Source organism: Diabrotica virgifera, chromosome 7 (assembly GCF_917563875.1).
Source record: "Diabrotica virgifera virgifera chromosome 7, PGI_DIABVI_V3a".
Lineage (NCBI taxonomy): Eukaryota > Metazoa > Arthropoda > Insecta > Coleoptera > Chrysomelidae > Diabrotica > Diabrotica virgifera.
This window is the reverse complement of record NC_065449.1, coordinates 150211011-150223315: the sequence shown is the minus strand read 5'-3', so window position 1 is coordinate 150223315 and position 12305 is coordinate 150211011. Positions and strand designations below refer to the sequence as shown.

General features: G+C 38.5%; 2 protein-coding genes across 2 annotated transcripts in view; both read right to left on the bottom strand.

Moving 5' to 3' along the window:
- LOC126888302 (zinc finger protein 235-like) overlaps nucleotides 1-12305 on the bottom strand; it is an 83558-nt gene that overhangs the window by 67034 nt on the left and 4219 nt on the right. The window lies entirely within an intron of this gene.
- LOC126888303 (uncharacterized) lies at nucleotides 9245-12045 on the bottom strand. Its single transcript, XM_050656435.1, has 2 exons — nucleotides 11841-12045; nucleotides 9245-11538 (listed from the first exon to the last, which is right to left on the bottom strand). Exon 2 carries the CDS (start codon nucleotides 11040-11042, stop codon nucleotides 9846-9848), a length of 1197 nt encoding a protein of 398 aa, XP_050512392.1. The 5' UTR covers nucleotides 11043-11538; nucleotides 11841-12045; the 3' UTR covers nucleotides 9245-9845.

Sequence of the window (12305 nt, the reverse complement as noted above, 5' to 3'; positions counted from 1 at the left end):
AAGTGCATACTAATATCATTAGAAAAAGTTTCTACAGTTTTTAGAATCTCGTCGAGTTGATTTCGAGTGGAAGCCATTAATTTCAAATCATCCATGTACAATAAATGATTAAGCTTCGCCACCACATTGTTGTTATTTTTGATGCTAAAACCTGCATCTGTGGAGTTCAATAGTTGAGATAGTGGGTTCATAGCTAGACAGAACCACAGAGGACTCAACGAATCTCCTTGAAACAGGCCCCGGCTGATTGCGATATTTTCAGTTTCGATGTTACTTTTACCAGGTATTTGAAGGTGAATTCTAGTTTTCCACTCTGTCATTATATGTTGTAAAAAGGTCACTATATTATCATCGACTTTATATATTCTCAATATATCTGTAAGCCATTCATGCGGCACTGAATCAAAGGCCTTCTTGTAATCAATAAAAGCAGTAAATAGGTTCATCTTTTTGGAATATGCTTGATTAGAAATGACTGAGTCGATGATAAGTTGTTCTTTGCAACCCATGGAACCCTTAGAGCATCCTTTTTGTTGAGGCTCTATGATATTGTTCAGAGCACAGTGTTGGTAGATACGCCGGGCTACACAGGATGTGACCAATTTATACAAAGTTGGAAGACAAGTAATTGGGCGGTATTTGGCTGGATCTTGGGTGTTATTTTGATCCTTCGGTATTAAATAAGTGGTTCCCTGAGTTAGGAATGATGGTATATCCTGCCGATTAGAAATAACATGATTAATTAGTGTTGATAAGCATTAATGAGCACTCCAAAACTTCTTGAGCCAAAAGTTTTGAACTCCGTCTGGTCCAGATTTCCAGTTATAAAGCTCTTTGATGATATTTGAGACTTCTTCAGTGGTGAAGGGTTCGTAGAGAGTAGTAGTGTAGTGTTGGCAGTTCTGTGCCGTATCTTCCATCCATCCAGCATTGTTGTTAAGAGCAGCTGGTGTGGAAAGTTTATTTCCCCAAAACTCATGAATTTCTTCTTGGCTTGGGTAAGACTTATCGCGATTTTCTACGGTGGAATTGAGTTTTCGATAGAACGCCTTCTCAGCAGTCTCAAAAGGGGCATTGTCAGATTTTCGGTTGTTACTCACTTTGTACCTTCTTAGTCGTCCTGAATAAACTGAAAGTCTTTGTTTTAATGTATCCAGGCACTGTTGGGCTGTGTTGTTTTCTGGATCGTATCTTGAGTGTCTTGCAGTATTCCGTATTATTTCTTCAGCTCTCCTGATGACTCTTGTACTTCTTACATCTCGTATATATTCTGTGACTTGACCAATATCCCTACTCAGCAATTCAATCTTTCCGAGCAGTCTTTTTCCCAGGGTGCAATTCTGCTACCAGTCCTTCCGTTATTAGTACCCCGTCGTGTTTTGATCTTAATGCCCATTACATTAGCAATTGCTGTTGCTGCACAGCAGATTAGCATGTGCAGATACTCTAATGTGTGGGCTTCTACGACATAATTGGGTAGGACTTCAGTGTTCACAATTTGTAACAGCACACCTAGTCTCTTACAAGAGTTTATTCGTGGTAGCGGTGGTCTGTTAAGTGGGTTGGTTCCATTAAACTCTTGTACAGCACGTGCCATTTCGCTTACTAGGTTATCATGTAGCTCGTTGTTTTCCTGCTCTGTATTGTCAGGTTGAGTTTCTTGTATGACAAGCTCAGGAATCTGCTCATGAACTTCGTTGGGGACTTGATCTTCAATTACAACATCGTTATGAATCTCCTGTTCGACTTCGCTTCTGATGGTATTGCGTCTAGTCTCTGGGATAAGGTTGTTTCTTATAATTACCCGGTATTGGTCTGATATTCGTTGCTCCGATACTTGAATATCTGGGTACGTCCTGCAAAATTCGGCATACAGCTGTTGTCGGTAGCCGATTGTTTCTTGACCGAGGTTTGTCACCTTGTAGTAGAAGCGCAAAATGTTTTCATTAATGGACACAGTCATTTTCATGCGCTGCCTAGGTCGTCCCGCTTGAGCGAGCGCCGGCTGATGATCCAGCGCAGCACCTTCGGCGGGTGGAGCTCTTGTTGTTGTTTGGCTCGCTTGTGGTTGTGGTTTAGCTGTAGCTGATTGTATGACAGGGGCCCGCCTCCTCAACACCCTGCCACCGACGTCCCGCATGCTGTCACGTCCAGCGCCGGCTCCAGACGTGCCCTGGCGATCCCCAGGCAGCGATCCTAAACATAAATTATTATTCTCCATTCTCATGGGTGTGTATTTTATACCTACTGCCAGGTGTCAGTTTTTGTTCCACGGCAAGTATCCGTGCTACTCTCTGGGTATTGGCGCCACGAATACCCAGAAAGCATCCCCCATTCGCAGGGGGCCGCGCCTGATAGAAGAACTGACAAAAAACTCCCACAGGGGAGTTTACTTATTAATATCCAGATTTAGCCATACGGCTCACACTCCCTATAAGGGGAAAATTGACTCATCCCAGATACCTACGGTATCAAAAGGATTGAGCTCTGGTGGGACTCTTTCCGTGTTATCGAGCCCTAGGTGACTTGGTATGCTGGAGTTTCTCCCAGAAATTTTCGTACGCATCTTGCCGTCGCGAGCAGTACAGCTTTCTGCATGGTCTTATAAAGGTGTTCATTTAGACCCAGCTTTTTTATGCTTTCGAGGAGAGTCTTCGGAATGACTCCGGTAGTAGACATAATAATTGGTATCGTCTGGGTACTTTGCATTCTCCATTGCCTTCGTATTTGAATTTCCAGATCTCTGTACTTGGCGATCTTTTCAGTAAATTTACTGCGTAGATTGTTGTTGTTAGGTATCGCCACATCAATTAGTGTTGTTTGTCTTGTTAATTTATTAACTAGTACGAGATCTGGTCTATTATGTGCCACTGTTTGGTCTGTGAGCACAGTGCGGTCCCAGTATAGCTTGTAGTTGCCATCCTCAAGCATACTCTCGGGGACGTATTGATAATACGGGAGATGGTCCGTTTGGAGAAGTCCCAGCTTGATAGCTATCTCTTGATGAAGGATTTTTCCCACTGCGTCATGCCGTTCCTTGTATTCAGTTGCAGCAAATGCCTGACAGCCCCCTGTCAGATGTTGGATGGTTTCTTGGGCTTGACATCCATATCGGCATCTGTCGTTTTGAACCTGAGGGTCTTTGATGATATATTTCAGGTAATTTCTGGTTGGTATAACCTGATCCTGAATGGCCAGTAATGAACCCTCCGTTTCAGGGAACATCTTTCCTGACGTCAACCAATAGTTCGACGCTGTATTGTCGACGTAGTCCTGGCTGACCTCATTGGGATGTCGCCCGTGCAGAGGTTTACCCATCTAGGCGCGCACTTTTTCGTCCTTAGTAAGGTGGTTTATGCGCTTTTCTGGTTCCCTCAGTTTGATCGGTGTTGTGTCATCTACTGCGCAGATAGCGCGATGTAGAGTAGATGTCTCAGCCTGCATCTGAAAATAAGTTCTTAAATTAGCAATTTGTTTATCTAATTGCTCACCTATATCCATAAGTCCTCTTCCCCCTAGATTCCGTGGTAATGTTGTTCTTTCTACTGCACTTTTAGGATGGTGTTTTTGTGCCTTTGTGAGGTGTGTTCGTACTTTTCGCTGAAGAGTTTCTATATCTGTTTTTGTCCACTTAACAATACCAAATGAGTAGCTAAGCGCGAAACATGCGTAGGTGTTTAGTGCCTTAAACAAATTTTTACTGTTAAGCTGTGAACGTAGCAGCTGTTTTACCCTTCGTATAAACTCAGTAGTTATCTCTGTTTTCATTTGTTTATGGTCAATTTTCCGCGCCTGCTTTACTCCAAGATATTTGTACATATCGTTTTCGCCCATGGCCTCGATGTTCTGGCCATTTTGCATATCGAATCCACCGGGCTGTACCTTTCCTCTGACTATGTTCAAAACACGGTACTTGTCTAGGCCGAACTGCATACTAATATCATTAGAGAATGTTTCTACAGTTTTTAGCATCTGTTCTAGGTGTTCTCGAGTGGAAGCCATTAATTTCAAATCATCCACATACAACAGATGATTAAGCTTCGCTACCACAGTATTATTGTTTTTAATGCTAAAACCTGAGTCAGTAGAGTTTAATAGCTGGGAAAGGGGGTTCAAAGCTAAACAGAACCACAATGGACTCAACGAGTCTCCTTGAAACAGGCCCCGGTTGATTGCGATATTTTCCGTTTCGATATTGTTTTCACCAGGTATTTGGAGGTGAATTTTAGTCTTCCAATCTGTCATTATATGCCTTAAAAAGGTCACTATGTTATCATCGACTTTGTATATTCTCAATATATCTATAAGCCGTTCATGCGGTACTGAATCAAAGGCCTTTTTGTAGTCAATAAAGGCAGTAAAAAGGTTTCTTTTTTTAGTGAATGCCTGGTTAGAAATGACGGAGTCGATGATAAGTTGTTCTTTGCAACCGATGGAACCCTTAGCGCATCCTTTCTGTTGAGGCTCTATGATATTGTTTAGAGCACAGTGTTGGTAGATACGCCGGGTTACACAGGATGTGATTAATTTATACAAAGTTGGAAGACAAGTAATTGGGCGGTACTTGGTTGGATCTTGGGTGTTATTTTGATCCTTTGGTATTAAATAAGTGGTTCCCTGAGTTAGAAATGATGGTATTTCCTGCGGATTAGAAATAATATGATTAATTAATGTTGATAAGCACTCATGAATACACCAAAACTTTTTAAGCCAGAAATTCTGAACTCCGTCTGGTCCAGGGGATTTCCAGTTATGAAGCTCTTTGATGACATTTGAGACCTCTTCAGTCGTGAATGGTTCGTAGTTAGCAGTAACGTAGTGGTGACAGTTGTGCGTCGTATCTTCTATCCAGCCAGCATTGTTGTTAAAAGCAGCTGGTGTGGAAAGTTGATTTCCCCAAAAGTCATGAATTTCTTCTTGGCTTGGGTAAGACTTGTCGGCACTTTCTGCGGTGGAATTGAGTTTTCGGTAGAATGCCTTCTCGGAATTTTCAAAAAGTGCATTGTCAGTTTTTCGGTTGTTACTAACTTTGTACCTCCTTAGTTGTCCTGAATAGACGGATAGTTTTTGCTTTAATGTATCCAGACACTGTTGGGCTGTGTTATTGTCTGGATCGTATCTCGAGTGTCTTGCAGTGCTCCGAATTATTTCTTCAGCTCTCCTATTGACTTTTCTACTTGGTACTCCACGTAAATATTCTGTGACTTGGCCAATATCCCTACGCAGTAATTCAATCTTCCCTAGCAGTCTTTTTTCCCAGGGTGCAATTCTGTTAACAGTTCTTCCGTTATTAGTACCCCGTCGCGTTCTGATCTTAATGCCCATTACATTAACAATTGCTGTTGCTGCACAGTAGATGAGCATATGCAGATATTCTAACGTGTGAGCTTCTACGACGTAATTGGGTAGGATTTCAGTGTTCACAATTTGTAACAGCGCACCTAGTTTCTTACAAGAGTTAATTCTTGGTAGCGGTGGTCTGCTAAGTGGGTTTGTTCCATTAAACTCTTGTACGGCGCGAGCCATTTCGTTTACTAGGCTATCACGTAACTCGTTGTTTTCCTGCGGTGTATTATCAGGTTGAGTTTCTGGTATGGGAAGTTCAGGAATCTGTTCATCAGGGATTTCATTAGGGACTTGATCTAAAACTAGTCCTTGGTTGTTAATCTCCCGTTCGACTTCGCTTTTGATGGTATCGCGTCTAGTCTCTGGGATAAGATTATTTCTTATGATTACCCGGTATTGATCTGATATTCGTTGCTCCGATACTTGAATATCTGGGTACTCTCTGCAGAATTCGGCATACAGCTGTTGACGGTAGCCGATCGTTTCTTGACCGAGGTTTGTCACCTTGTAGTAGAAGCGCAAAATGTTTTCATTAATGGACACAGTCCATTTCATGCGCTGCCTCGGTCGTCCCGCTTGAGTGAGCGCCGGCTGATGTTCCAGCGCAGCACCTTCAGCGGGTGGAGCTCTTGCTGTTGTTTGGCTCGCTTGTGGTTGTTGTTGTTGTTGGGCTGTAGCTGATTGTATGACAGGGGCCCGCCTCCTCAACACCCTGCCACCGACGTCCCGCATGCTGTCACGTCCAGCGCCGGCTCCAGACGTGCCCTGGCGATCCCCAGGCAGCGATCCTAAACATAAATTAATATTCTCCATATTAATGGGTGTGAATTTTATACCTACTGCCAGGTGCCAGTTTTTGTTCCACGGCAAGTATCCCTGCTACTCTCTGGGTATTGGCGCCACGAATACCCAGAAAGCATCCCCCATTCGCAGGGGGCCGCGCCTGATAGAAGAACTGACAAAAAACTCCCACAGGTTATTAATATTATTATTATTATTGTTATTATATTATAACATATTATAACTATATAAGGGATGCACGGGTTTGACTAAAAGTGAATATGAAAAAATCTGTGCTGACTTTCGCAAAACTAAATCGCATAACTGGGAATGTAAAGTATGCAAAGAGACGGTGGTGAAGAGATTATCTTTGAATTCTGCTTCAAATAACCGGAAAAATTCGGTATCAAAAGAAAGTGCTGACAATGGAAAACAGAGGTGCCCAATGCTGATTTTTTAAGACTACTGTGCAATACTGTGGATGCTGTAGAGAGTGAAATTGCAATCAAGGATGAAATAAATAATTTATTAAAGAAAAGTACCACTACCAATAAAGATGTACTAGTAGTTATTGTTCACATAATTAACGTATTGTTAAATCAGAGGACTGAAGTGCAGGCAACAATAGATACAATTAAAGCGTCTGTAAAATCTAATGAGGCGAAAGTTGAAACTTTAGAAAAGAAACTTGAAGGGATACAAGAAAAAATTGAAACCATGTGTGGAAATGGAAGTGAAGAGGTAAGAAATCAAAGTGTATCTATTATCAAAGATGAGCAAGATATGTTCCTGGAATTATAAGATAGAAGTAGTCGATCTAAAAATATACTAATCTATAATGTTGATGAGAGCCAATCTAAAGGCTGTATGACACTATGCATTTTCTTGTATCATTTCTAATATCGTTTCTGATATGTCAAAAAAATGTATAGTGTCATACATAGATACAAGAAACGATATCAGAAACGATACAAGAATTTGTGTCAGGCACAGATTCTTGTACAATAACTGCGCCAATTTCTGCGCAAAGAGCAAAAACGTAAAACCTGCTGGTAAAAATTCTAAATGTCATAATGGCGGCTGAAAATGAGATCATATGATTTATGTCTTGATGAATTTATTTGTGTTTTGTAGGAATTATTTATAAATATTTTATTGATACTTAATATACCGTTTGGTATGGACTACTGTTCTACTAATAACCATATATTTAGAATAACTTTGGGTTTCATATTGCATAATTTTTTAATAGAGGAAAATACAATAGTTCCAATTTGGATCAAACTGAAGATAATTATAATGCAAATATTTTAGCACAAATATCAAAACAAAATAAAAAACACAAATAATCAACAGTCAACGTAAAAATTCTAGTTATTATAACATTAAAATATTTGTTTTTAAAAGTTTATAAATTTTATAAAATCCTTAAAATCAGCTGTAGACGCAGTACTACCATACCAATGTAACGTGACAGGGTGACAAACAAAATTTCGACCAATCACGTGCCGAATTTCATACAGTTTTCGATACAAGAACTTGCATAGTTTCATACAGGGCACAAATGTACGTACAAGAAATGATACAAGAAAATGTATACAAGAAACGATATCAGAAACGATATTAGAAATGATACAAGAAAATGCATAGTGTCATACAGCCTTAAGGTTACTAATGAGAGAATAGATCATGACAAGGCAAATATTCGAGAAGTACTAACGAAACTGGAGGTTGGAGCAACTGAGTTTAAGGTTTTGAGGGTAGGACGTGGTAATAGCAGTAGTGACAGGCCAAGATCACTTAAGGTAATTTTTCAAAATAATACCAGTGATTGCATGTCTTAAAAACAAACATAAGTTGAAGCCATCGAGCATATTGATTAAATCAGATCTTACTCAAATGCAACGAAATCATCTCAAGAAATTATATGAAGAACTTGATAGGCGTAGAAGAAATGGTGAATCAAACTTGGCAATACGATACAAGAATGGTAACCCGTTTATTTCAAAGGTAAAAGAACAAAACCACCCGAATCCAAAAAACTCCCAAATGCGAACATAAGTATGAAAGTCTATCACTTTACTACCAAAATGTGCGTGGTCTGCGTACGAAGCTAAAGGACATATATTTCTGTGATTTATATACCGTATACCGTCGGGACCGTGATCATATTTCCAGCGAGAAATCAAGAGGAGGTGGAGTGTTAATTGCAGTTAGAAGTGATATCAGTTCTTGTCTAGTGGAAATTGAGAGTTCAAATGTAGAACAGGTTTTTGCTGGAATTACTATTAATTGCATTAAATATGTTTTTGGCTGTGTCTACATTCCGCCCAGATCTAGATTGGATGTTTATTCCAATCACATTGATACTGTACAACTAATTATGAATAAGTATAAAGATTCTAAACTAGTATTATTTGGGGATTATAATCTACCAAATCTGATATGGGACGGTGAGACGACTGCTAAAAATATAAGTAATGATACTGAAATTTTGTTTTGTGCCGAGTTCAATTTTTTAGGATTAGGTCAATATAATTATTTTAAAAACCAGTATGACTCAATTCTTGATCTGTGTTTCTCTGATACTTATTTAAATCTAAAAAATGCGGAAGCTTTAATGACGTGTGACAGGTATCATCCCTCACTTGAAGCATTAATATTATTTGATAATCAATATATCAGTTTGGAAACTAATATTTATTATAACTTTCACAAGGCGGATTATGGTGCCTTGAATAATTATTTGCTTCAGATCAATTGGATTGAGTTGTACTGTTTAGAGGATGTAAATGACATTTTAGATGCTTTTTATTCCATTATTTGGAACGCAATTGAACTTTTTTTACCAAGATATCTGTAAAAAGATCGAATTTTCCTGTTTGGTTCTCATCTGAACTTAAGAGTAAAGTCATTGCCAAAAAGATTGCGCATAAAAAATATAAAACTACAAATAAGTATCACCACTACATTGAATTTAAAAATTTGAGAGATGAATGCTCATCACTCACTGAGCAGTCTTACAATGCTTACGTTTCAAAGATAAAAGTGAGAATATATGAGAACGCTGGTGAATTTTTTAAGTTCATCAAAAATAAAACCAACGGACATGGTGCTCTCCCTGGCTCTATGTTTCTAGGTGAGGAAAGTGAGAATGACAAACAAAAAATATCAGAGTTGTTTGCGAAACATTTTGGTACTGTATACAGCACTTTTAATGGTAAATCTCTGGATAACCTGGAGAGTAATGAAATTTTCTCACAACAGCTGGAGGTGGAAATTAGTAACCTCGAAGTCACAGTGTCCTTGTGTGAACCATTAGTATATGTTCTTAATAAAGCTCTCCAGACGGGAATTTTCCCGAACAGATGGAAACATTCCTTTGTGTGTCCTATTTTCAAGGCAGGAGATCATAGTGATATCAAAAATTATCGGCCAGTTTGTATTCAGTCAGCCTTATCTAAAGTATTTGAAAAAATGGTTTTGCCAAGTTTGGATAATTTATTTATTTTCTTTTATTTATTAATATTACGGGAAAACCCCATTAACAGTTACAATTAACAAATAGTAAAATGTAAGATGTATGTAATAGATTGAGAAAAAAATATAATCAAAAAACAACAAAAATAATTCAACCTGCAACAATGTTCAAACAACCAACAATTAACATTACAACCCTAAATTTATAATTAAAGTTTTACACTAAACTAAAGTATTAATTATTCTATGAAATTGATTCTATTAAATTGAGCCCTGAACCCACTCTCAGACATATCAAATATTTCCCAATGAAGTTGGTTAACATATCTCGAGTATCTTTCTATAGGCAAATTCATACCATAATTTGTTCGATGATAGGGTATATGAAAAGAAGAGTAGTTATGTCTCCTATTTCGTGTGACAATCTCAATGTTAACCGACTCCAACAATTCAGCACTATCAATTTTCCCTGTAACAATTTTATGCAAAAAATATAATCCAGCACAGATTCTCCTTTCTGAAAGTGTTTTCAAATCCAGTTGTTTTTCCAAAATTGAATAATTATGATCAGAGATCCCAATATATAATTTGAATCCACAAAATCGTAGAAACTTATGCTGAACCTTTTCTACAGTATATTTATGGACAGCTTGGTAAGGAGACCACACCACTGATCCATACCCAAGTTTAGATCTGACTAATGAAGAGTAAAGGCTTCTGACAGTGTCAACAGAAAAATGTCTACAATTTCTCACGATGAAACCCAACATTTTGGATGACTGTATTGTGACAGAGTTAATATGATCGACAAATGTTAAATTTTTGTCGAAAATTACTCCCAAGTCTTTTATTTTTGATACAGTTTTTAATGGTTGCCCACACAGTTCGTAAGAAGTGTCATATTTTCTGGAACCCTTAAAAAAACTAATTAGACAACATTTTGATTTATTTAGGTTTAATTTATTAATGTGACGCCACTGTGTTAATCTGTCAAGATCGTCCTGCAGCAGTTGTTGATCAGTTTGGCAATTCATTATTCTGTAGGCTTTGAAATCATCAGCAAAACAATCAAAAATTGAGTCCACAAACAGATTGAAAAACATTAGGGAGCAGTGCCCCCCTTGGGGAACACCAGAAGTTACACATATTGCATCCGATTTAAAAGCACCTATTTTGACCATCTGTCTACGCTCTGACAATAAACTTTTGATCCAACCTACAGCCGAAACATCAAACCCTATATCAAATAATCTCCTGAGAAAAATATTATGGTCTACTTGATCGAAAGCCTTTGAAAAATCTGTGTAAACTGCATCAACTTGCTTGAATTCTTCCAAAGCTTTAATTATTTTTGATTGATATGGTAACAGATTAGTTAGAGTTGAACGACCTGAACAGAAGCCATGCTGATTCTTATTTATTAGCCCACGACACATCCAGTTTAATTGGTCGCTGATAATACTGTCAAACAATTTTGGAAGTGATGATTGAATTCATATACTCCTGTAGTTCGTAACATCGTTTTTGTTCCCACTTTTAAAGATGGGCGTGATAAAACTATCTTCCCATTTTTCAGGAAAAATTGAGGATCTTAAAGACTTGTTAAATAATAAACTTAGTGGAACCACAAGGGTACATACACAATATTTTAACAGGCTACTTGGAACACCGTCGGGACCAAGGGTATTTTTACTAGGTAAAAGAGATATTTTTTCGCATATTTCTTTTGTAGAAATATCCGAAAACTTATAGTTTTGGTAAATATTTGTGGGTGTTCCAAGGTCGAGTTTGTTCTCTGGGTTACTTGGGGTGTACACTGTTTGGAAGTACTTTTTGAACAAATCAACAATCTCTTGCCCATCATTTGCTTTATCCTCGCCGTATATTATTGTTTGGGGAAGAGAAAGGTTGGTTTTTAAGTCCTTTATGTACCTCCAGTTCTATGTGGTCGGTCTTGACGGTCCAGTTAGCTGGGGCTCAGTCGATCGACAAGTTTAGTGGATTTGCGATTTGCGGTCGCTGGTTCGAGCCTCAGCTAGGTCATGAAATTTATAAAAGGCCAACGCCGTAGTATAAAACTCAATAGAGTCTACGGCTTGGTCTGGAATAAACTGGCGTCTGATCGGCCTATGGAGGAGCGGTACGGGAAGGGATAAGGGCTTCCGGCTTGGTGATACTCCTCCATAGATCCCTACCGAAGGGCGTTGACGCCTAAGAACGGTGTATACATGTACCTCCAAAAGTATCTAGGATTTGATTTGAATTCTATATCCATCAATGAGATATACTGAGACCAACAAACCTCCCGAACTTTTTTGCATTCTGAACGCAGTCTAGTAAAAATATTGAGGTCAGCCTGAGATCTGGACTGAATATAGGTGTAGTGTGCTCTCCTTTTTTGAGAAATAAGCTGTCTTAGTTCCTTTGAAAACCACCTAGGATAAGTCCTGGTTTGGTATTTTTTCACAGGTACAAATGAAGCAATACCAAAAGCTAAAATTTCATAAAAGTAATCAACAGCTAAATTTAAATCAAGACGAGACAAACACTGCTCCCAGTTAATTCCAGCTAAAAAATTATTTAAACCCACATAATTGGCGTTATTGAAATCATAGTACAGATCCTGGCAGAAGAGGCTGTCGTCTACCTGTTTTTTGTGAATATTTCTTAAACTACACTCATAACTAGCATGATGTAAA

Excerpts from the sequence above, each read along its gene's own strand:
- LOC126888303 (XM_050656435.1), bottom strand. The coding sequence starts at position 11,042 with ATGTGTCGTGGGCTAATAAATAAGAATCAGCATGGCTTCTGTTCAGGT.